At 39.1% G+C, this 26,358-nt stretch overlaps 1 protein-coding gene, 1 long non-coding RNA gene and 1 pseudogene across 3 annotated transcripts; 1 reads left to right on the forward strand and 2 right to left on the reverse strand.

Annotated features, from left to right (window-relative positions):
- The window catches only part of LOC137219690 (trafficking protein particle complex subunit 2-like), a 30,633-nt pseudogene extending 13,089 nt beyond the window's left edge, over window positions 1–17,544 (reverse strand).
- On the reverse strand, window positions 8,346–17,586 carry GPR65 (G protein-coupled receptor 65). The gene is made up of 2 exons (XM_067728619.1): window positions 17,486–17,586; window positions 8,346–10,410 (listed from the first exon to the last, which is right to left on the reverse strand). Exon 2 carries the CDS (start codon window positions 9,951–9,953, stop codon window positions 8,928–8,930), a length of 1,026 nt encoding a protein of 341 aa, XP_067584720.1. The 5' UTR covers window positions 9,954–10,410; window positions 17,486–17,586; the 3' UTR covers window positions 8,346–8,927.
- On the forward strand, window positions 16,618–26,318 carry LOC137219695 (uncharacterized). Of its 2 annotated transcripts, XR_010941209.1 has the most exons (5): window positions 16,618–18,653; window positions 19,583–19,647; window positions 20,429–20,639; window positions 25,453–25,592; window positions 26,182–26,318. It is a non-coding gene; the product is annotated as an uncharacterized lncRNA (long non-coding RNA). The 2 variants fall into 2 exon arrangements; XR_010941208.1 differs by lacking the exon at window positions 26,182–26,318 and having other exon boundaries at window positions 25,453–26,116.
- Window positions 26,319–26,358: the final 40 nt, after the last annotated feature.

Consider the following 26,358-nt stretch of genomic DNA (forward strand, 5'->3'; position numbering starts at 1 on the left):
CAATGGAACAGGATAGAAAACCCAGAGATAAACCCACACACATATGGTCAACCTTATCTTTGACAATGGAGGCGAGAATGTACAATGGAGAAAAGACAGCCTCTTCAGTGAGTGGTGCTGGGAAAACTGCACAGCTACATGTAAAAGAATGAAATTAGAACACTCCCTAACACCATACACAACAATAAACTCAAAATGGATTAAAGACCTAACTGTAAGGCCAAACACTATAAAACTCTTAGAGGAAAACATAGGCAGAACACTCCATGACATAAATTACAGTGAGATCCTTTTTGACCCACCTCCTAGAGAAATGGACATAAAAACAAAAATAAACAAATGGGACCTAATGAAACTTAAAAGCTTTTGCACAGCAAAAGAAACCATAAACAAGATGAAAAGACAACCCTCAGAATGGGAGAAAGTATTTGCAAATGAAACAACTGACAAATGATTAATCTCCAAAATATACAAGCAGCTCATGAAGCTCAATATCAAAAAACAAACCACCCTATCCAAAAATGGGCAGAAGACCTAAATAGACATTTCTCCAAAGAAGATATACAGATTGCCAACAAACACATGAAAGGATGCTCAACATCCCTAATCATTAGAGATATGCAAATCAAAACTACAATGAGGTATCACCTCACACCTGTCAGAATGGCCATCATCAAAAAATCTACAAACAATAAATGCTGGAGAGGGTGTGGAGAGAAGGAACCCTCTTGCACTGTTTGTGGGAATGTAAATTGATACAGCCACTGTGGAGAATAGTATGGAGGTTCCTCAGAAAACTAAAAATAGAAGTACCATACGATCCAGCAATTCCACTACTGGGCATATACCCTGAGAAAACCATAATTCAAAAACAGTCATGTACCAAAATGTTCATTGCAGCTCTATTTACAATAGCCAGGACATGGAAGTCACCTAAGTGTCCATCGACAGGTGAATGGATAAAGAAGATGTGGCACATATATACAATGGAATTTTACTCAGCCATAAAAAGAAACGAAACTGAGCTATTTGTAGTGAGGTGGATGGACCAGAGACTGTCATTCAGAGTGAAGTAAGTCAGAAAGAGAAAAACAAATACTGTATGCTAACACATATATATGGAATCTTCAAAAAACAAAAAATGGTTCTGAAGTAGCTAGGGGCAGGAGAGGAATAAAGACGCAGACATAGAGAATGGACTTGAGGACACAGGGAGGGGGAAGGGTAAGCTGGGATGAAGTGAGAGAGTGGCATGGACATATATACACTACCAAATGTAAAATACATAGCTAGTGGGAAGCAGCTGCATAGCACAGGGAGATCAGCTTGGTGTTTTGTGTCCACCTAGAGGGGTGGGATAGGGAGGGTGGGAGGGAGATGCAAGAAGGAGGAGATGTGAGGATGTATGTGTATGTATAGCTGATTCACTTTGTTATACAGCAGAAACTAACACACCATTGTAAGGCAATTATACTCCAATAAAGATGTTAAAAAAAAAGTAACAAGGGCTGCTAATTTCATAAGCTAGAGCTGTCCCCATTGTCCTTTCCTTCAGACCTCTTCAGTCCTATTTCTTCAACAATCTTAGTCTGTAACTTACATCACCTTCACCTTCACTTCCATGTGCACTTCCACATTCCATTAGGACCCTAATGGAACCCTTTGGGGTTCAAGAAAGGAAAAAAATCTGACTCAGACTGATTTACAGAATAAGGAGGCTGATGTGGTTCACATAATTGCCATGTGTGGAGAATCATTGTCTCAGAAGAACCAGCTCCAGTGCTCTGATTCCCTGAGATCTTTCTTCCGTATGTTGGCTATTTCATGACCACAAAATGGCCACGGAGATTCCAGGAAGCTCATCGTCATTTGACATCATCCAGAGTGAAACAAAGAGCCTTTGTCCCAGCATTCTAAGCAGGTTAAGCCACCTGGACACCACTGAACCAATCATAGTTCCAGGGAATTGATCTATTTTGATTGGCTTAACTTAAGTACATGCTACACTCCTAAGAAACCACGTGGATTTTGAAGAGAATGTCGACCTGATGCACAGAACTCTGGGTCATTAGCTGGCTTCTAGTCAGTCTTGTCAATGAGCCCTGGCCCCAGGATAATCAGGGAGGCAGCAAAGAATAACTGAGGTTCAAAGAACCACTGAAAGCTTAGATAATGTCATTGTCAACTGTGATCATTAGAGACTGGAAATCAAAGGTCCCTCCTCCATTTTCTTAACATCATGTAAACCTCCCTGATTCTGGTGTGAACCTGAAAAAGGACAGCCAAGTAATGACTGAGATGGAATTTCCTATAGCTTGGTGGTATGTGGGCTGGGAGTTACATATTTTTTTTGTAGCACTGAGTCAGTGAATAGAGGCAGTCATGTCATTGTATAGTCTGCAACAAAATTTAGTCCATATATGAACAGCTGACTAAAAATTTAAGGGAAGAACAACCTAAAAAACAATTTTCATGAGCACAGAATGATAGATGTTAATCAATATAATACCTATTTTTACCAATTTAAAATGAATGTCATTGAAAATATTTGTTTCTATTTTCCTTTAACAAATGTAAGAAATATTAATAAAATCTTTCTTAAAACTATTTCTCCATAACCTCATTTTCCCATATAATCTTAAAGTTTTTCAACTGGAAGTACAAATAGTTCCAAGGGTTTCAGAAACTGAACTCTGGGGTTAGGACAAAGGGTGAAATTGTACCATTTTTAGTTCATTCCGTTAAAGAACTTTATTCACTTAACAAACAATTCCGATTACCATTGAGAACACCCTTAATAATAGTCCTTTTAGGAGTCAGAACAAGATTTGTAGAGCAAGAATCTCTGCTTATTCCAGACCCTGATTTGGCTTGGCAATTCTTTCATCCAAGGGGAACTGGATGAGTGTTGAAAAGCATTAGGTCTTTCTGTCCCATCATCTTTTTTTCTTTTTTCAAAAAATAAATTTATTTAATTTTGGCTGCGTTGGGTCTTTGCTGCTGCGCGTGGGCTTTCTCCAGTTGTCTCGAGTGGGGGCTACTCTTTGTTGCGGTGTGTGGGCTCTAGGCCACTGGCTCAGCAGTTGTGGCTCGCGGGCTCTAGAGCGCAGGCTCAGCAGTGTGGCACATGGGCTCAGTTGCTCCGCGGCATGTGGGATCTTCCTGGACCAGGACTTGAACCCATGTCCGCTGCATTGGCAGGTGGATTCTTAACCACTGCGCCACCAAGGAAGTCCCTGTCCCATACTCTTTTTGAACATAGGGTGTCACATGCTCCTTTCTTGGGTGAACTGCCAGAGAAGCACAGAAGGCATTGCCCCAAAGATTCAAAACAGATTTCCTTAGCATCAGCGAGTGTCACTTCCATGAATGGGTGAGTGGTATGACAGAGGATTTTTTTTTGTTATTTTTATATATATATATATATATATATATATATATATAAACATCTTTAATGGAGTATAATTGCTTTACAATGGTGTGTTAGTTTCTGCTTTATAACAAAGTGAATCAGCTATACATATATCCCTGGATCTCCTCCCTCTTGTGTCTCCCTCCCACCTTCCCTGTCCCACCCCTGTTATATATATTTTTAAAACACTAATAAAGCTTAACAGAGCTGGCACTTATCATGCACACGCTTCTAAGGTTGCCGGTACGCCGCTCTGTGGCATTCCTACAGAGGCACTTTTTAGTCCATTATCTCAATTCTTTGATTTGATCCATTTAACTATCAAAAGAAAACAGGGTTTCCAAGTTAATCTATTTGTTAGTAAGTGTCAGTAGTCTTAGAAGCAAGATCAGAAATTTTACAATAATTTTGAAAAGGATTCTTTTAGAAGGATGTTTACAAGTTCAATCACATTTCCAAGAAGGATTGATGAAATGCTGAGAACTGAAGTTAATATTTTTCATATCATGGGCAAGTCCAGTCATTGCAGAACAAGATTTCTTGATTGTATTTGATTTTGAAATTAACTGAACACACATTTCCTAGATAATGAAATTTGTATTTTTATTTAAAAGTTTGCACTGAACAATGACATGCAGACTTCCCTAGCCCATTTCTGTATTGGCTTGCTTTTTGAACACCTAATTACAACATTATTTGAGGAATCATAACCTATTTTTTAAATGTGTAAAAACCCACTGGTGCTTCATAAAGAGCTTAAGAAAATTATAGGCAGAAGAAAAGTAGATTATAAGCCATTAATGTGTTTAATGATATGCAAATGGTGTTAAACTAGAAGATGATTGTATTACTGTTCTTTGGGGAAGAACAGATTTAAACAATTCAAAATAACAGACGTAAGTTTTTAGTGCTGAGATCTAACAGTAATAAATTAGAAATGAAAGTCATACGTGTATTGAATTACATCTTGACTTTCATAGATTATAATTTCATCACAGTAGACAAAATTGCAAACCGCTTACAGCTCATATGTTTTATGTTTCTCTTCATGTGAAAGGTGGCCAGTACTTTCTTCTGTGGGTAAGTTAGCTGAATTAGAACAAGTCATCAGTGTTATACCCACGATCCTGCAGAAATGATATGATTTAGCCTACATTCTCTCACATGTAGACTGACCAATTTAACCAACTGGAAAAAAAAAAAATTAGAATGACATAGGGAGTTTAAACCAAGTGAAATTATCTGATGGTTACTGAGCTTTCTAGAAAGCAGAGAAATAAATAATGCAAACTGAATTTCAGCAGTTGCCCCTATTCATTTCCAATTCATAGGGAATCTTTCTTGTTTCTTGGATGGAAAAATGTCATTCTAAGCTCCTCTTTGCTTCTGGAGGGTGGCAGCTAGCCGTGAATTACAGGGTCCTGAATAGAACACGATCAACACCTAGTGGCCACAGACAAGTCTTGAGTGTGATTTTTCTTGGCCAGCAACAAGTGATGTCGTAAGAAAAGGATCTTTGGAAAAGAAGAGGAATCTTAGCTCCCACATCACTTTTCCCTCACCCAGGTTTGACCTGATGCTGCCATTGCCACCTTATTCCTGCAAACAAGGGGCATTCAACTAACGCAACTAACAAATGCTACCATCACACTGTCGTGATGGGTAAGCTGTATGAAATGTGAAAGAATAAAAGAAATAATAGGTGTCAAAAATTTTTTTTTTAACTTGAATTGAATCAAGTGTTTATACCATGAACGAAGAATAAAACAGGACATCCCTGCTTTCGTTTAAATTAACCTTATGTTATTTTCCCCCCAGGACATGTAAATAAAACATCTCAGTCAGAACTAGATTTTTCCAGAATAGTAGAGCAATGGAAACAATGCAGATACAAGTTTTCTTACCATGGCTTCCTTGGCAGCCACTTCTGGTTGAAGGAGAAAGAAGGGAGGAGGCAAGGGGAGGGAAGAATCTCAACAGTGTCTCCCAGCTGCTGACTCAGTAAACAAGAAAATAAAACACTCATGCGTGCATTATTTCAGAAGGCAAAGAGGTCATATGTGTTCTACTTGTTGCTATTAGACATCTTGCAAAAGAGTACAAACATAGGTTAAAAGGTCCCAAGGAATTTTTGTTTGTTTGTTTTTGTGAGGTGAGGCAGGTTGTTGGAGTCTATGAGTATGTGTTCTTTGTGTGTTGTAGCATCTATTGGATGAACAGACTTCTGATTCACAGCAGAGTCACCTGATGGACCTAGACAAAGAAGTCTCTAATCACAAAGGCCTTCACAGGTCAGGGTGTTATTGTAGCTGATGTGTTTCCATAGCAACCTGTGGATGGGTTTCACCAGAAGAGAGGCCCACGTGTAAATGACAGAATGATGACAGTGATGTCTGGGCAAAAAAGAAGCCCAGGGCAAGATAAACATGTTTTAAACAGAAATGCCTACAAGCTATGTATCACAAATTCTATTTAAAAGTAGGTACTGTCTAGTTAAAAACAGGCGAAGTCAACAGAAGCAATTGGTAAATAATTATGTATTTGATCATAACATTAAGGATTGGAAATATAATTTCTTGGGGAGAACATTTAGCTTAAATTAAAAAGAGAAAAGGGAATAAATCAGGTCGGAGAGACAAATTTTCTCAGGATGCTCCTAGGGAAGTGATGCTATGTAATTTGAACAAAATGAGGTGATTTTTTTTATGTCTTTTAACTTCTTCACCCATGAAGCTTCTCCCAGACTAGGTAGAGAAAAGGGAGGTTTTAAAAAGCTCTTCTCAGTCTCTTCACTGACCTATCCAAGATGTCTAATTGAGTTCATTCAAATAAAAAATAACATTCTGAATAAAGAACAAAAGGTCAAAAACTTAAATTAAAAATGGATCTCTACCTGTTTATGGTGACGTACATAGCATGTGTCTCCTCAGAAATGTGAACTCCTAGAAGAAGGCACTATTGAGGATGTGGAAGCAACAATAAAGGCCCTTAAGTTACCATAATGGACTTGTTGAACCATCTGGGAGAAGTAACCATAGCAGTGGTATGTGAGAGCCAGCCCCTACTAGCTCACGCTGCTATATTCCTACGCTCAGAGTGCCTCCAGGGACTGTTCTATCTTGTGGGTAGCTATCCACTAATCATGATGAAGATGAAAATAACTGATAATAAGAAACATTTAGAAAACTCATCATAGTTTACAAAGTGTTTTCACATCTACTTGTTAAAGGCAAGTGATGCTACTCTCCCTGCTGTTTATAGAAACTGAGCCTTAGGGAGAGCTGAACATTTTTTGAGATCAAACGGTTCATAAGTGGATAACTGCTGGTGTTCTAATCTAGGTCTTCTGACAAAGGCGTCCCAGGTAATAATAGCTACAAGGTCTTATTCCTTCCAGAAATCCTTTTAGTTTAATGGAGAACTGTAATCAGGAACCTATAAAGCCGTTCAAGACTAAAGGATTAACTTCCCAATGTTGGGATTGTCCATAATTTTAGATCATGTCTAGAGTGCTTTACCCTAAATCATATGAGCATCCTCCTAATGTGGGTTCTCCATGGTTGGCCCTGCTTATAGATTTTGGCGGCCTGGTTCATTTTGGAACTTACATGTTAGATCAATGGTTTTGCTGTTACTTATTAAATAGAACGTTCTTACTAAGGGGGCCACAAATTTGTATCTGCCACATCTCTTGATATAACCAACTGAGAGGTCAAGTTCTAACCAGTTCTCTGTAACAGATCAGCTTAATTGCTATCTATGACTTATTTTATTTCCAGTGGTATTAATTTATGAAATAACTCTCCTTTTCCTCCTTATTCTTATCTTAAATCCAATGACTATCTTGAACAACTCTCCATGTATATATGCCTTTTGCATCCCTAAAGAAAGAAATGGTAGAAATGTCAAAAAAAAAAACCCAAAACATAAATGCATGAAGGAGGAATAGCAACTCTGGAGGGAAGTCAGGGTTTCTGGGCTCAAGATGTGGCTCTGCTTCCAACGAACTGTGTGATCTCAGACAAGACAATCTGCATCTGAGTTTCCAATGTGGGCAAAATTGTTCCTGGATCTTTTACTTTCACACGTATTCAATGTAGGTGCTGCCAATAATTTATCAGGAAAGAATCGAACAGCCCAAACTATTTTAGTTCCTTTTCATTTCATTGGTGTATCTTTAGCCTTTAAGTATGTATAAGTGTATCTCAGGGTGCCCAGACTCAATCTATTAATTCTCCAGAAACTTTATGATGAGAAAAGTGCAAAGAGCAGAGAAAGCACATAGGGCCTCAAAGCAAGGTGGTTTTCTCTTGTGCACCCAAACTGTCATGGACAACTTTAATAGAAAATGGAGTCAGTTTGTGCACTAACTGAGTTTTTTCAGCGTATATCTAGAAATTCATTATTTGTCTTTTTTGTTATCAGATTTTTGTTTTCTAATATGAGGGCACAAATGATACCAAGACATTTACTATCTGATCAATTTGGGGGACTGGAAGGAACAGATAGTAAAGAGAAGGGAGAGAAGGAGAAAAGGAGAATAGGAGGATAAAAACATCTTCGAAAATCTTAAAAAATACTTTGGTTAAGAAAAATGTTTACCTAATGCCTACTTAAAACTAGGCGGAGTAATTTCTGTAATGAGAAAATATAAATATAAAAGAATATATTATATCAAGATTCTCTAAATACTCTAAACCCCCAAAGAAGTCTCTGAATGTAAGATTTAATATAATAAATGTCTTTTTTGTTTATAGTATATCTTTTTGTCTAAACATTAAACTTCTAATACTGTACTCAACAGCAAATTTTGAAAGAATCAAAATTTTAAAAATTGTGATTTTAAAGAAAGTAAAAAGTTCTCTGATTAACTGAAAGAACTTTCACAAAGCTCATGTCCTTTATATAATGGACGAGACCTTCAGACTCTCACTCAGAGACTATTTACTTTTATTTTATAAAGAACACTTACAAGCTCAGTGGCTATGTTTCCAAACTGATATAAGCTTCAAAAGGCTTATGAGATCATTTCTGTTGTAACCCCAGTACTTACCACAAAACCTAGCACGTGGAGTGGGCTCAATAAATGTTTGTTATCTAATGAGAAGATTAGAAGCAGTATTTAGTAGTTGGTGTTGTTGGCTGGGAGAAATGATAGCCTGAGATCCATAGAAAGAGTGAGAAAAATCACAACAACCAGACACGAAGCTCACCAATTTAAAAACACACGGTCTAGTACATCTTACTGGACTGAGCGATTAGAGCACAGATGCAAAAGCAATTGCCATTCTACAGTGATGACCCTGAGTCATTAGGAATATATTCAATTTTGTTTCATTCTTGTTTAATAAAAGTCAGGGAGCTATAGAGCACACGTTTGAAATATTTCCATCGGAGAGGATTAAAATAGTCCCTCAGTGGGAACATTTACTCCCCTCTCATGCTGAGATTTCCTTTTGAAAATATAATCTTGATGGTATAATATTGCATATCTTTAAAAAATTAGACCGTGGTTCTATTCCAGGATGTCTAATTCCACAGTATCTTTTGTAGACATAGAAAGTATGCTTTTTCCTTGTCCTTTTGATTTATTAAGCTTCTTAGTAAAGACTCTGAATACATTCCACATATCCGATCTTCCTGTTTCAGTTACGAAACAGTACAGAATTGGATCAGCAACACAATTTAAACTTGTTAATGCAACTGTGATTCTATAGATTTTATAACTCTGCTTCCCAGGCTTGTTATGGTCAAACATACGTTCATCTAAGCTCACATCATGCTCTAAAACGCTGCGAATCAGCAACATCACATGAAAGGGGGTAAAACACAAGATAAAAGTCAACGTGATACTAACAAGTAGTTTTATGATTCTCTTCTTTTCACTGTTTTCTGTAGCTTGATTTTGCTGCACAGCTTTGTAGACTTTCTGGTTGCAAGCCATTATGATGACCAAAGGTATCATATAGCCTACACACGTCCTAGCAAAGTTAAACCGGATTTGCCATTTCTCCAAAGGATATTTGTCATAGCATAAAGTAAAGTTAGACTTTGTGGCATCACAATATTCAACAGCTGTTTCATCTTCCCACAGAATGACAGCATTGAAGATGGTTTCCAATATCCAGATGAAAAGGCTCACCATGAACGCACATCTTCTTGACCTAAGAAAAGAAAACTTCAAAGGGTAGACAACTGCTAAATACCGATCAATCGCGATGCAGGTGAGGAAAGCTGTGCTACTGTAAAAGTTCATGTACATGAAGAAGGCACTCCCTTTGCACAGGGCAGGAGAGAATGTCCAGTTGTCTTTATTCCAAGTATAATCAATCCATAGAGGGAGAGTTAAGGCATACAACAGATCCGATAAGGATAAACTGAAGAGGTAAATGCCTAATTCATTTTCCTTCTTTGCTTGCAGAAAAGACACACATAGAGAACCGATGTTGGCTGGAATGCTGACTATTGTCACAAAGATGTAAACAACTGGAAACAAATAGTGATCCAAGTCATGCTGTTCTTCAATACATGTGCTGTTCATGTTTTCTTTTTTAGGTGCTGATTATATGCGTTCTTAGATGATAAGTACCAAGATAAGTCTTGTCTCTTGGTAGTTTGTTTTCAACACCTAACTCTCTTTCACTAAGATTTCTTCAGTTGTCCTTTGCTTTCAAAAGTTCTGATGGATTCATCAATGGTCTTAAAGGATGAGTGGAGATCAAGTTTCACACAGGTATCGATGGCTGGAAGTCAGGATCCAGGTTCCCGGCAGTTACTAAAGTGATCAGGGATTTTAATGTGCAGAAGTCCATGTGCTTATTCTCACAGCCTGCTGATGAAGAACCCTGGAGGATTCGCCACATTATCCATCAGTTTTCATAGAATGCTGTCTTCAGTTTGGTTTTCTTCGTGAAACTCAGAGGAGATTGGGGCGAACGTGAATATAGAAGGCTTTATTTTCACAAAGGTTGACATCTCTTTTTAAAATGGCTTCGTTTCTGTAATGAAAGACAAACTAGAATAGTTTGGGTGCTTAAAAGAGACATCATGAGTTTTGAAACAATCTTATTTTATTTCATTTATTGAGGATATCAAAATGCATGAAATTGCATACAATGAAGGTGTTTAAAAAGGGAAAATTGTCTAATTGACTTCAGTAAATGAAATCAGGCTGAGATATTTGACCTTTTTCAAATAAGAATTATCCAAGGGATGCCAGGTTAGAGGGAATTATATTGCTCACTAAACACAATCTAAGCACGCAACACTAAAGTTAAAAGTCATTTTAGAAGCTAATTTAAAAAAAAGATGGCGGATTCAATTATTTGTTTGTAATCAGTAAATGCATTTGAGTGTATGGTAAACTGTATGATTATAGGATTTCAATTTTTTTATTTCGTGTGCAATCTATGTATAAGGCACTTATTTGCAAAATATGCTTATTAGCCAAGAAAAAATTGTCACAAGAAGTTTGATAAAGTGAAGCACTTGAAAATATAGCAGTTTGCTGAAACTTCGTAAATAATTAGACAACACTACCTCATTTGTTTCTCCTTTGCTTTCTTTGTGGGCTGATTTACGTTATCTTTCTCGTACTCTTGTGAAAGAGAGGGCAGAATGTGCTCCATTCTGGGTAAAATCTGTGGTCATCAGTTTCTACATTTATACCTGATTGTTTACTAGGTTAGCTTTTTAAAAATGTCTGATGTACATCCACGTAGGAACAGAGAATCCATCCTTCTCTCCGTATTGGAATAGAGAGCTACTAGCTTTATTCCTCTGCTAGTGAGTCCTGTTGGTGCTTTGGATGATTTATCTGAGGGGAATCTTCACAGAAAGCTTTGTAGAGTCACCATGTAGGGGGAGGAAGACATGTCCTCTTCCTGTGTGCTGTGAGGCCTACAGGACCTCAAAACCGTCCCTTTCCAAGTGTCGACGCGCCCTTAGCACAAAAGAGACCTGCCACCACAAGGCACCAGTATTCTGCTGGGAGAGTAAACCATATCCAGAGCCCATAGGATATGTCACTCTTAACACAAAATGGAGCACTAAAATTCCTGAAATCACCTAATTTTTCCACACCTAAAAATATGAATAAACAGTCTTTTATTTTTTAAATTTTTATTGGAATATAGTTGATTTACAAATGTTGTGTTAGTTTCAGGTGTACAGCAAAGTGAATCAGTTATACGCATACATATAGCCACTCTTTTTTTTTTTTTAAGATTCTTTTCCCATATAGGCCATTACAGAGTATTGAGTGGAGTTCCCTGTGCTATACAGCAGGTTTTTATTAGTTATCTATTTTATATATAGTAGTGTTTATATGTCAATCCCAATCTCCCAATTTATCTCTCCCCCTCTTAAACAGCCTTTAAATAAATAGGGAAACCTTCCAGAGAGGAAAAAAAGGAAGCAGGAGCTAAGATCAGAGAGGTAAGTGAGCAGTAAAGCTCTGGGTACCCTAAGGCATACGTGGATCTGGAGGAACTAACTAGAGCTTTGACTGCAGAGAACAAGTGACAGAGCATGGACCAGTGACAGAGCATGGGCCAGTGGCAGGGCATGGGCCAGTGGCAGGGCATGGACCAGTGACAGGGCATGGACCAGTGGCAGGGCATGGGCCAGTGGCAGAGCATGGACCAGTGACAGAGCATGGGCCAGTGACAGGGCATGGGCCAGTGACAGAGTATGGGCCAGTGACAGGGCATGGGCCAGTGGCAGAGCATGGGCCAGTGACAGAGCATGGACCAGTGGCAGGGCATGGGCCAGTGGCAGGGCATGGGCCCACACAGGTAGCATGGGGTCCTCGACATCCCACTCATGCTGGGATCCAGGAGCCTCAGCCATCAAAATAAACAAAATAACAAACTTTACAGATATTTGCAGACAGACAGCAGGGAACGTTGGCAAATTCCCTGTCTTACCTTTGTTTCTGTGAGGAGCTATCATAAAAAAAACAATCCCTGAGTACTCATGGCCTCTGGCTGGTCCTCACTTGGGAATGGGGTCTGAGTCTATACTATTAATCTGGTTCCATAAACTTCAGGCCAATAGTGAATTAATATTGGATCTATGTGCTCAACTTCACTAGTCGTCAGAAATCTACAAACTAAAACCACAGAGGGATACAACTACACACCCACCAGAATAAACGGAATGAAAAAAGATAGCAAATACCAAGTCTTAGTGAGGATGTAGAACACCTGGAACTCTCATATACGTTGGCAAGAAAAATGTTTGGCTCTTATGCAAATCATATGGTTCAGCAACTCTACTTCTAGGTATATGCTCAATAGAAATACATCCATGTGGTTCCCAAAAGACGTGTGGTAGAATTAGAATGTTCACAGTAGCACTATTTGTAATATCCCCCAACTGGAATGCCTATTAGTGTTAAGAGAGGTAAATAGATTGTGCTATATTAACACAATGAAATCTATACATTAATGAAAATGAACAAATTATTGTTACATGCAATAACATGGTTGAGGCTCAGAAACAATGCAGAGGGATAGAAAAAGGCAGGCAGAAAGGGTACATATTATCTGATGAAGAACCAGGTAGTGTTAATCTATGCTGTCAGAAATCAGGGTAGCAATCCATTTACTGAGGGCTTTCTGTGTGCTGGACTCCATATAAAATGGCGTGCATATTTATTATAATTTATGTTTTATTGTAACTCTGTGCTGTTTATTACAATCCTATATTACAAAGAAGAATTGAGCCACATATTAGGCAATTAGCCCCATATTGCCTGTCTAATCTTGGTAGAACTTGGCTGCAATCCTAGGTTTAACTCTAAAGCCTCTTGACTCAACTATTTTGTCTTCTGCCTTTTACATAAAAATGCCTTAGATGTCTGAGGTATTTTTGCTACGGCACAGACTAGCTTTGTTGAAAAGGAAGAGAATATTTTCTACTTTCCTCCTAAATAGTAGCACTGATGGATTCGTACAGGTCTTTCAACTCTAATGGCTCTTCTAATTAAAGAAAACAACGTGAATGAAAATTTCTGCAAACTAGATATAAAATAATCAGCCCTACATTTTCTAAAAGATGTCACTTTTATGTTCTCTATTAAACTGTGTGGACTTCAAATAAACTTGTGAGAATCATCACCTTACATCATGTCTCACACTCTGACAATGTGTCCTTATGTTTCCGTATATCTGTCAACACATTTTCTTTGGAAGGTTAAACACGTTCCTTTTCAGTAATTTATATAATGGATAAGGCAACATTTTATTTAGGCTTTTATTTTTCCTGTACTTGATTTTAGAAACAGATGGCTAAAAAGGAGCAAATATCCTGCTACCACGGGGAGGGCGGGAGCGGGGTGGGAGTGGGGGGAAGATCTCCCAGTTTTTTGAGTCAGGAGGCTGAATTTTGAAGGGTCTATTGTTTAGATCAGGAATCATCTGTGAATTGGTTTAAAGCCGAAATTAATTATCTTTCACCACTCACAATGTGGTAATAAAAAAATGTAAATAAGACCAACTGGAAGTGGGAAAACCATCATGCATTCCCGTTCTTCTCAACAAAGCCCACCTACATTGTTGCAAACAACTATGTAGAATGTCATATTAAATATTTAGTTATAAAAAACAGAGAAAGAGGGCTTCCCTGGTGGTGCAGTGGTTGAGAGTCCGCCTGCCGATGCAGGGGACACGGGTTCGTGCCCTGGTCCGGGGGGATCCCACATACCGCGGGGCGGCTGGGCCCGTGAGCCATGGCCGCTGAGCCTGCGCGTCCGGAGCCTGTGCTCCGCAACGGGAGAGGCCACAACAGTGAGAGGCCTGCGTACCGCAAAAAAACAAAAACAAACAAACAAACAAAAAAAACAGAGAAAGAGGAGTCAGATGGCTGTTATCTTTGGCGGGGGTGGTGGTGGTGGTGGTGGTGGTGGGTGAGTAATGACAGGAAGAGGGCACCAGCAGGACTTCTGAGAATTGGGTAATGTTTTGTTTCTTGATATGAGTGTTGATTCCATGAACAAGTTCAGTTTGTAAAAATGAATCATGCTGTACACCTAGGATATGTTCCTTTTTGCTGCATGCAGATTATATTGCAATTAAGGTTAAAAAGTGAAATCAAAAGGCTATGTGAGATGAGATGTAAAAAATCTTGACAACTAACATCTGAATAACCTGCAGATACAGCATATATGTCTTCCTAAGAAATGGTATGATTTCACTTCTTTCCTCACATATAAAAAGTAATTTATAGAAACACAACAAAACAAACAATAAACAACTTAAATAATCTGAAAATAAATTCACCCATAATAAAAGTTTACCATATGAAAGAATAAGTATTCTAGGCACGTGGAAGAAGTAAATACAAACCATGCCTTGAGGGAAGCTCCCTCAACCCAGGCTTTAAAGAGTTCTCACAGATCTTGTTCTAACAAATATAGACTGATTAAAACCCCCCAACCCCAAACACACTCGATTTTAAAAATAGATGGATAAAAAGAACAAATATCCTGCTACCACACTAGAAGAAAACACACACACTTACACACATACAGAAATTAGCTTCTATGTGTGAGATTCAGCAAAAGCAAGAAAGAAGAGTACTAGAACCACAAAAGCTTTAGAGATAAAATTAATAGATATATAACACAAAACAAGTATGTTTAATACATTTAAAGAAATAAGAGAAGGAATCTGAACACATGAGTAAGGCTCAAGAGACTATAAAAGATGACTGGGCATATTTTTTAAAAGATTGAAATAGACCTTTCAGAAATTAAAAAATACAGTAATATAAAATTAAAAATTAACACAGGGACTAACCGACTGCCTAGCTCCAGCTGAAGAGAAAATTAGTATATTGTAAGACAGAGCTAAAGAAATAACACAAAATTATCAGAGTGCTAAAGAGACAGGAAAATACCACAGAGACATGGAGGATAAAGTGAAAAGGTCAGCGTATGTATAATTAAAGTTCACAAGGACAGAAGACAGAAAGTAGGGGAGAGGCAATGTTAGAAAATATGCTGACTGAGAGATGTCTGAAAGTGATGAAGGACATGGCATCCTCAGATTTATGAAGCTCAGCAAACCCCAAATAAGATTAGAAACAAACAGAGCTGGAAATCTATACTTAGCCGACATTGCAATCAAGCTGCAGATCACCAAAGACTAAGAAAAAAAAGAGCCAGAGAGAAAAAATGGACTACCTACAAAGGATGAAATTTTGACCGACAATGACATTTTCAACAACAATGATAACATAAACCAGAAGACAGTGGATTGATATTTCCAAATTGTTATGAAAATATATGTCATCCTATAACTGAATACCCAACAGAACTAAATTTCAAAATGAGAGCACAAATGAGGATATTTTAAGATAAACTACCACTGAGAACATTGGCCCCCAAAATCCTCATTAAAGAGACTTCTAAAGAACATAAGTGAAGAAGGAAAATGACACTCGAAAAATGTCTGAGATGCACAAAATTTAATAAGATACAGAGGATGGAACTCTGACGGTTACGCAACATCATGTCTATCACTAGACTCATGCGTCTGGGGAAGAACACTTAAACCATGAAAATATTCTTCCTTAGAAGAAGGACTTGGGAGAACTGGGTGATGAGCAGGAAGGTGCCCCTTCCTGCTTTGTCCATGTTACTCAACAAATGCTCATCTTAAAAAAAAAAAGATAGGAAGGGTCAAATGGAAAAATAGTTTTGAGAGGACTTACAAAATTCTCAGTGGAATAAATTCCTTTCTCTGTAGAAATATTTCCTGCCTTAACTAAAACAACCATAAGACTGAATGGTTTAATGAAGCAGATACTGGGTGTCTTCTGGGTTGGGCAACAGAGGCAGTGTTTCTGGGGGCTTGTGGTTACATGTGTGAGGGCTCTGGAGACTCAAAGGTTCTCAGCAGCTCTTGGGGGATTTGTGACCATGTGTGTTCTGTCACCTCTCTAAGTTTCAATTTTCACAGGCGTAAGATAGCAACCATTTCACAGAATTCTTGTGAGGATTAAATGAGATAACACATGAAACTCAGTACTGAGCACATGGTAAGCCTTCATGACATGTTAACTGATATTGTTCTAATGACAACACTGGTAGCCTGTGTTGTCCCCTACATTTCCTGAAAGCAGATCATCTTTGGCCACCTATCCAGAGCATAGCAGAGAAACCAGAGGCACTCAGTATATAATTTATATAATAACATTTCACATATGATACCAAACGCTGCAGAGGAGAGCTGTTAAATTAATTTGTGTGAATCTGAGATTTTAACAGAATATATAATTCTTATTATTCATACATCTTTTCAGATATTATTTTGATCGCTTTAATCATATTTTGAGAAAACTGTTTTTAGATCCAGTGCTGAGAAATTTGGATAAGTTTTTAATTCTGATTTTAATTTTTACCTGATGCCCAAAGAAGATAATCCACAGCTCCTAAAACAGTACCAACCATTGATGGTTGGTAAAAATCAGAATTAAAACAGTACCAACCATTGATGACAATGATCAGAAGATAAAATGTTATAGGAAACATTTGCCTTCATTTATCAGTTGAATAGCTACTTATTAACACTTTACTGTGTGTCAATGTGATAGTCATCTCTTAAGAATTATTAATTAATTAATACATACTAGAAATATTAATTAATACTGGAAATATTATTTTCAAATTTCACATAGTTTCTGATGGTATAAAAACATATCACTAGACCTTTATACTGCTGAGGAAGTGGTGCTAGATAGCTCTACAGCCAGGAGTTGGTACATTTCTTCCCTAACCACTTAATTTTCATTTTGCCAATATACTGTTTCCTGTAGAGGAAATGGAGCATAAGCATTCCTCTTTTATATTTTGATAGTGTTACCTATTTCTAAATGTAAATTTTGACATCCTTTACTACTCCTCAAAGTAGAGAAGACATGTGTCATCCTCATTTCTCCCCGTCTTATAATACTTTGCATGACCACATTTATACAGCCCAAACTAGAAAAAAATGTTGCAAATATTACTGACAATCATTCAAAAGTATGTTATCTACTTAAAGTCTTATTTTTTAATCTTACACTTACCCATGTTTCTTGGGATGATGATTTTGTTGACCGAGGAGCCAGATAAATCTGCTTGCACCCAGAAGAGAAACCAATATTATTGAGGGGACAGGAAATTGCACTCATATTTCATCACAAACCAATGAGGAAGCAGCATATTAATGAGAAGGATGTACATTATCCAAGTTTGAGAAACAGAAGTCTCCTAAGTATTTTAAAAGATGTTTTATGTATTATTTACTGTAGTATAATTTTTATTACTCACTTTTCTCTTTGCATCTTAATTACAATTGTATATTGATACTATATGTGCTTTATTTGATAGAATATGTACTAGAATCTCATTCATTCATTCACTCCCTCCCTCACTCATTTGTCTGTCAACACATATATCTATCCTCCTCTCCTAAGAGACCACTGTGCTGGCAGATATATAGGACCTGACCCTAACCCATAAGGAGCTTATCACTTAGTGAAGGAGAAAGCGCTAATAACCGCAATGGTAAAAATAGTAAAAATGGATAAATACTCCAAGAGAGGTACAAAAAGATAGGATGAGTCGTTGGATGTGTAGAATAGGAGAGGCTGTTGTAGATGGAATCAGGGTGATCAAGATCCTGGGAGAAAAACAACAGAGAGAGAATGCGGATGTGTGTATAAAGAGCATGTTCATTGCTTAATGGCATGATGGTGGGGTCAAGGTAGCCAACCAGGTAAAGTTTTTGTTTTTTTTCAAAGGGATTATATATTAGCTATACAGTATTTTATTGTAGAACCATTTTCTCCTTTGATTTTCCTCTTGGAAGAGAAGATTCCATCAGAAATTGCTAAACCATGCTAAAGCCACTTGAACTAACTGGCTTAGGCAAATCAATAATTTTATGAGACTTGAAACTTTATTTGAGAAAGACATGGGATGTTATAATGAAAATTCACTTAGTATAGTAACACCTTGACAGTTGTTGCCAAATCTGTAAGTGATCTTTTTTTTTTTTTTCGGTACGCGGGCCTCTCACTGTTGTGGCCTCTCCCGTTGCGGAGCACAGACTCCGGACGCGCAGGCTCAGCGGCTATGGCTCACGGGCCCGGCCGCTCCGCAGCATGTGGGATCTTCCCGGACTGGAGCACGAACCCGCGTCCCCTGCATCGGCAGGCGGACTCTCTACCACTGCGCCACCAGGGAAGCCCTGTAAGTGATTTAATGTGAAGTGAAATTAGCTCCTGGAACCTCTGAGATATAAAAAAGCCAGAGACTTCACTTTTGAACCTTGCTTTAATAAACTTTTATTACACACGAAGAGGAAATTTTTACTTTATAAGGACAGAATTAATTTGGGATGGAAAAATTTAACTTCATTTTAAAAACTGTAATCATGACAATTTGAGCCTGCCTTTGTAAAAGGACATTAGAAGTTCCTGTTGGTAGGGTTTTTAAAATTTCTCCCCAGAACTGGAAAAGATGATCTTGTGATATAACCAAGATTTTTAACCTTGAGGTTATTCAGGATGTAACAAGAGTATAATGGGTTTCCTATACTTCCTTTGTAGGTCTTTTATTGAAAATAATAAAAGTAATCATTTAGGTTTATAAAGTACATTTGCAAAGTAATTTAGCATATAGGAACTTAAAAATTCAGAATACTTTCTATTTTTACTGAAATAATAAAAAATTTAAGTACAATGTAGAAAATTAATAGTAAGACAAGCCTTTAAAAAAAAATGAAAGTAATGATTTCAGTTTACTTGTCACTCTAATCCAAAATTCTCATTTTTGTTCGGTTTTGCACATCCACTTATCTGTGGCTTCTATACATGGGTATCTCATGACACTCACAATTTCTTATTTTACCTAAATAGACTATACTTCTGCTTTTAGGGAAATGGCATCTTAATATCCACATCAGATTTTTATGTATTTTGCTATTCAAAAGAAAAAAAGGATGTTGTTACAAAGCACAGGAAACGCAAACTTTCACTTCTGATTAATTAGGAGAAAAACTGTGGCTGCCCTATGCTGAAACTTTGTCAGTTCCACATAATAGGACATTTAAGAACCTGTAATAACTCTGCTTCTTATTTAGTCCAGAATATTTGACAATACTGTATTTTCAACTACAGAGCTAGCTGATGAAGAGATGGAAATTCCAGAGCTGTTGAGTCTCTGACATTTAAACAACTCCAAGGTGAGAAAAAGCCAATTAGAAGCATTCAGAATACTACCTTGAGGGGTTTGGTGTTCCTGGCATGTTGGTATCTGGTTTCCTGAGGCCACAGAATGGACACCCAACACTGGCCCGTGCAGGGCACTTGGGCTGCCCATGGGGAAAAGGGGAAGTGAATGTGGTCTTGCTTGGCTCCAACTTCTCCGTGGGGCAGACAGTGGAAGAATCTAATCTGCTGATGAAGGGTCCTTTGCATCCACATTTTCCACTTGCTGCAATTTCACTAGTTCAAGTAGCAGCTAAACATGGCAGGGAACATTCTGAAATACTGATTTATTTCCCCAGCATTACTTCCTTTTACCCCATCCCTATTCCCCCCCACACACACACTCAATTAGCCATTTTGCATTTATTGCCTCAAGAGAAGGAATTCTTGGCAGAAAAATACGAGGTTGGGAGGAGAAGACAATCCTAGGTTTAGAGTTTCAAAGGATTCATGCAACTCAGGAGAATGAAAAGGACTGAGGTGCAGACAATCTGCTTGGAAGAATATCTGTTGAGCTAAAGCAAATCTTCCGGCCCCCAAGAACAGATAAAAGGTTTTTCCTGCCGGTGGGGCTGGGGCTTAGGGTTGTGAGAAGGGAAGTCATGAGAATTCAGATGTGGTTGCCTGATACAGGGACACTGCATCCTGACTGTTTGTACCCTCTCCCCTGCAATCCCTGAGGTGGGGGTGGGGTGACAGTTACTCTGATGAACTGCATGATGTGGGGAGGAGAGTGATCCTGTCTCTCATGTCCAGGGTGAAGTCCAGATAGGAGGCTATCTCAGGACTACATGTGTGAGAGGCCTGAGACAAACTTACCACATTCCCCTGTGCCCAGCACAGCGCTGGTCAGGGCACACGAGGGGTGCACAGAAGTGATGCAAGACCTCAGCCCACCTCATGGCGCTTCCAATGGTCCAGTGTGTCACAGAAGAAGCCTTGTCCGCATTGATGGGGGACAACCCAGGTGAGTCCTGCATGGGCTAACTACTGAGGACCAGAAGGGAATGAGGACATCTCACGAGAGGCCAGCATGCACAGAGGGCAGCCTTGAGAATTGGGGCTTGAGGTAAACCTCTCCAGCCTTACCTACATACAAACTCCCTGGATCCTAGATGGTGTTATGGGCTGACTTGCATCCCCTTACCTCTCTGCCAAAATCCATGTGTTGAGGTCCTAATCCCTAGTATGTCATAATGTGACTGTACTTGGAGTTAGGCTCTTTAAATAGATGACTAAGTGAAAATAAAACTGTTAGCATGGGTCCTAATCCAATCTGATCGGTGGTGTCCTTATAAGAAGAGGAGATTTGGACACACAAAGAGACACCAGGTATGCGCATGCACAGAGGAAAGACCAGGTGAGGACAGAGAGAGTAGGTAGACATCTGTAAGCCAAGGAGAGAAACCTCAGAAGAAACCAACCCTACTGACACCTTGATTTTGGACTTCCAGCCTCTAGAACCGTGAGAAAATAAATTTCTGCTGATTACACCACCCAGTCTGTGGTGTTTTGTAATGGCAGTCCTAGCAAAGTAAACACAGGCAGAATCCAGAGGAAGAAGACGTAGGATCCTGAATTGACTGTGATTAAGTGTCCACCAGTTTGGTAGAATGGGGTATTGAAATGGAATTTTAGTTGAGTTACAGAAAGATAAAGAATATTTTATTTCTGGCATCTCTGATTATGGCCTGAGATTGGAATCCACTTCATGTGTTTGATTTAAAATGTGTAATTCAACAAACATTTATTAAGCCTTTGAATAGGACTACTGAGCAAAAATATTTTTCTCATTACTTGTCAAGGAGCCTAAAATGTAACTATTAGATGACTTTTATTGGGGGGGGGGTCTTGAAACTTTTACCAGCAGGCTTCCTTTCTAAGGATGCAAATATATTCCTTGTGTTCGGGCGGGGGGGGGGGGGGGTGGCGGAATATTAAGTTGTCAGATAAAACCTTACTTGGCTTCTACATTATGGCAAAGCTGCCTGAGATCCATTTACATCAATGGTTCTCCAAGTATGCTTCTTGGATTAGCAGCATCAATGTCACCTCTGAACATTGGAGAATTAAAATTCTCAGTCTCACCCCAGGCCCAGGGAATCAGAAGCTCTGGGGCTGGAGTTCAGTGATGTGTGTTATAAAAAACACTCCAAGTAGTTTTGATGCCCAAAGTTTTGTTTTATTTAAGGAACAAAGTTATTTTTTAAAATAAACAAATAAATTTATTTATTTATTTATTTATTTATTTATTTATGGCTGTGTTGGGTCTTCGCTGCTGCGTGAGGGCTTTCCCTAGTTGCTGCGAGCGAGGGCTACTCTTCCTTGCGGTGCGCAGGCTTCTCATTGCAGTGGCTTCTCTTGTTGTGGAGCACAGGCTCTAGGCACGCGGGCTTCAGTAGTTGTGGCACGTTGGCTCAGTTGCCCCAAGGTTTGAGAACAACTGGTGTACAGGATGGTTGCCTGGGTAAGAGACTGTTGGGGTGGGTGGTGGAGAGGCAGGGAGAACAGAACCTCTAAAAAGGGAAGAGTATGGAAACACTTTATGTTCAAATTCTTGCTTGCTTTTGGTACTTTAACCCTGTCAGAAAGGAAGAAATTTTTCTCTACCCTTCTGTGTTCCTCTGGCTGGTCCAAGAATGAAATTGACATGAGACAGATTAACAGGAGAAAATAAAACAAAAGTTTAATAGCATGTATGCACTGGAGAGGCCCAGGAAAACTGAGTAAATCACTAAAATGGCTGAAATCCTCACCTTAAGTATTATCTTCAGCTAAAGACAAAAGAGGATGTTGGGGGTAGTTGTTCAGGACTGCAAAGAGGAGGAAGGCAATTCATATGGAGATGAAAAAGCAAATGTTTGGTAAACAAATGTTTGCTGGGTCCTGCAGAGACAATGGGGCACACAGAGGACTCTGATCTCTAGGCTCTGCTGAGTTTCCCCCATCACAGTCCACATTTGCAGATATCTCTGGTGATAGCTCTAATCTGGGAACAGGCCCTTTATCCAAATTCTCTTAGACAGTTAAGGGGGGAGGTAGCAAGAAAAACTTCCCAAGTCTTCTGTTTCTTAAAAATAATCAGTCTAAATCAATTCTCATACCAAAGAGACACATTTTGGGGTGGCAGATTTTGTTCCCCTACAGCCCTATTATCCCTTCATCAGTATTTAAATTCCATTCTGCATCATTGTACCATTAGTTCACTTAGCTCTGCCCTTTTCAAAACAGTTGAGCTAATACAGCCTCTCATTTCAGACTTGTAAATGATTTTAACTTAAAGCTTAAGTCTGAACGTAAGTATAGTAACAGTTAAAATGGAGATATGTTATCAAACTAAGGACTAGAGTCTTTAATATCTTAAATACCTTTTCAGAACATCTAATATGTATTTCATGATGTCTGTAAATTGCATAAATGCCTTTTAATTCCTTTGTTATATTCATTTATTGAAATAACCAAATTTAAGAAGATTAACTCCAAATAGTTTCCTCTGATGTATTGCGGATGTGCAGACTGCTGATTAGCTTAATTTTTAAAGTCAGGATAAGAAGTGTAAGTCCTTGTGGAATTATCTGTTGAGTTTGCTTATGGTAGGGATAACCAGCTAATCGTTTAAGTTTTAGGATCGAAAAAATATTTCATGAACTTAGATTTAACCAAGACATGTACTAATATTTAAGGAGGTTCAATCCAAAGGATAGGGCAGAGAAGTAGAAATGATTGGCAAAAAATTGAGTCAACTGGGGCAGAGGGGCTAGGGACAGACAGGAGGGAGGATCTGAAGCCAGCTTAAGTGTTGTGGGTTCTATGGCATCTGGACTGGGGAAGGCAGGTTCTGTTACCCAAAGCTGTGGGTCATACCAGAATCCGCAGAATGAGCAGAGCAGAGCAGAGATTATAGTGAAAACCCAAGAGTGATAGGAATACCTGCCATTTTACAGAAAATAATGCTAGAGTGTTTATTTTCCTTGGTGCTTTTTTAGAGGATGCTAAAGTATCTTTGCAAACGTGCAGTAACTGAGTAAATCCCTTATATCATTTTATCATACCCATTTCTATGAATAAGCCCTCAAAATATTAGTTACTGCAATATTTAATACTATATCATATGAGTGGTTTGCTGAAATGCATCATGGGTAAGTGTTGTGATTTTAAAATATGTTCACAAATTCCTTGGCACCCCTCCTTTCAAGAGGTAGAGCCCGATTTCCCTCCCCTGGAGTGTGGGCTAGACTAGATGACTCATTCCTAGAAAATAAAGCAGAAGTGATGGTGCACTATTTTGGAGACTAGGTCAGAATAATCCTGTGAATTCCTCCTCATGCTCTCTCTCTCTCTGCTCACTTGGTCTTGAGGGACGCCAGCTGCCCTGTCGTGAGAAAAGGTCCACGTGGTGGGGATCTGAGTGAGCCAACAATACTGAGTAACCATCTTGGAAGTACATCTTCAAGCCTCCAGATAATTACAGCTCCTGCTAACATCCCTACCGCAACCTCACTAGGGATTCTGAGCTAGAACCACTCAGTGAAGGTGATCCAGTATTCCCAACCCACAGAAACTGAGAGATACTAAATATTTGTTGTTTTCAGCTACTGAACTTTGGATACTTTATGACACAGGAACAGAAAACAAATTCAGTATATATATTGTTGAGTTGATGTGAATGTTGTGACATGGAGAAATTATGAATTTGGGATTAATTCAGGCAATTGTCAGTGTTCAAGAAATTTTCCCTTTTTGTAGCCAAAATACTCTGTTAACTCTCTGGGTTTATGGCATATACTTAACTCATTTTAAACAAAATTTCCTAATAATCATGGTTACTTATTGCTAATTAAAAGACAACTGTCTGAAAAAAAAAAAGAAATTTTAATCCTATGGTTTGGACATGCAAGCAGTACAGACAGACAGTAGGTGTATAAGTCAGCTCAGGCTGTCATGACAAAATACCGTAGACTGGGAGGCTTCAACAGTAGAAGCCTTGATTTTCTCATACTTCTTGAGGCTGGAAGTCCAAGGTCAAGGTATCTGCCATTCAGTTTCTGGTAGGGGATCTTTTTCTGTCTTGCAGACAGCTGTCTTCTCACTGTGTACTCACATGGTAGAGGTGGTGGGGTAGAAGGGATGAAGTGAGAGAGAGAGAGGATGTGAGAGCAGGGGGCGGGGGGAGAGCCCACAAGAGCGCACTCTGGTGTCTCTTCTTATAAGGACCCTAATCTTAGTGTATCAGGGCCCCATCCTTATGATCTCATTTAACTTTAATCACCTCCTTATAGTTTCTATCTCCAAATCCAGTCACAATGGGGGTTGGGGCTTCAATATATGAATTTTAGAGGGAAACAATTTAGCCAGTAATCAAAGTCTGAGATGGGGTGGGAAAGCAGGTTGTTGTCCAAATTATCCTCTCCTGATGTTGGGGAGAAGTACAGTGAGTGGGGGATGGAAACCAAACAGCATTTGAGGCTTCCATGGGGCCAGAATGCAGGAGGGGGAGGTCTTTCATCCAAACTGTTGGTGTCAAAATCAATTAAGCAAAGTGAGAAGCCAGGGCTGCTGAAGTAGCCTGTGACTGGAGGGATAGAGCCCAAAACAATACTGGCAGTCAGAGTATGGAGACGGGAGTCGGAAATCTAGGGAGGAAGATCACAGCAGTGAATGTAGAACAAGTACTGGCAGGTAATTCTTACAAATAGGCATGAATGAACATGGTGGGGTTATGTTTGCTGCAGGCTGGTGCCTGGGACGACTGGCCACTACTGTTCTGTTTCTCCTTGCAGGACACCTCTGACACCCAGTGTGTGTGGGTTTTCCTTCCACCAACAACCAGTTCTCCAGTACTCCAGACACAAGCTAGAAGTCCTTCAATTTAGTTCACTTCTGACACTAATTACCTGGAGTACGCACCAGATTCCACAAGGTAAGAGCTCCATCCCACAGGGCTGTTTCCACTTCAGATGCTGGTCACAAGACCTCAGTCTCCAGTACTTTGGACCAACTGGCTGTCATTTGGGGGTTCCCACAACCCACTCCTCAGGTTCAATAATTTGCCAGAATGGCTCTTGGAACTCAGGAAAGCATTTTACTGACATTTACCAGTTTGTTACAACTGAACCACTGTTAGATATTGTTACAGGCTGAATTTTGTCTGCCTCAAATTCATATGTTGAAGCTCTAACCCCAGTGCCTCAGAATGTGACTGTATTTGGAGATAGGGCCTTTATAGATGTGATTAAGTTAAAATGAAATTGTTAGCATGGGCCCTAACCCAATCTGACTGGTATCCTTATAAGAAGAGGAAATTTGGATACACAAAGAGACACCAGGGATGTGCATGCACAGAGGGGAGACCGTGTGAGGATGCAGAGAGATGGTGGCCACCTGCATGCCAAGGAGAGAGACTTCAGAAAAAGCCAAAGTTCCCACCACCTTGATGCTGAATGTCAGAACTCTGAGAAAATAAATTTCTGTTGTTTAAACCACTGTTTTGTTGTATTTTGTTATGGCAGCCCCAGCAAAGAGTGGATATCCTTCAATCTCATCTTTAGCAGCCAGAGGCAACCCAGGGCCTGGCATACATGAGATCTGCTCAGTCCAACCCCAGCACCACTGGCCACATGTGGCTATTGTGCACTTGACATGAGGCTAATCCGAATTGAGGTGTGCTATCTGTGTAAGACACACTC

Source organism: Pseudorca crassidens, chromosome 1, assembly GCF_039906515.1.
Source record: "Pseudorca crassidens isolate mPseCra1 chromosome 1, mPseCra1.hap1, whole genome shotgun sequence".
NCBI lineage: Eukaryota > Metazoa > Chordata > Mammalia > Artiodactyla > Delphinidae > Pseudorca > Pseudorca crassidens.

Coding starts and splice junctions, on each gene's coding strand:
- GPR65 (XM_067728619.1), bottom strand. CDS start 9,953: ATGAACAGCACATGTATTGAAGAACAGCATGACTTGGATCACTATTTG.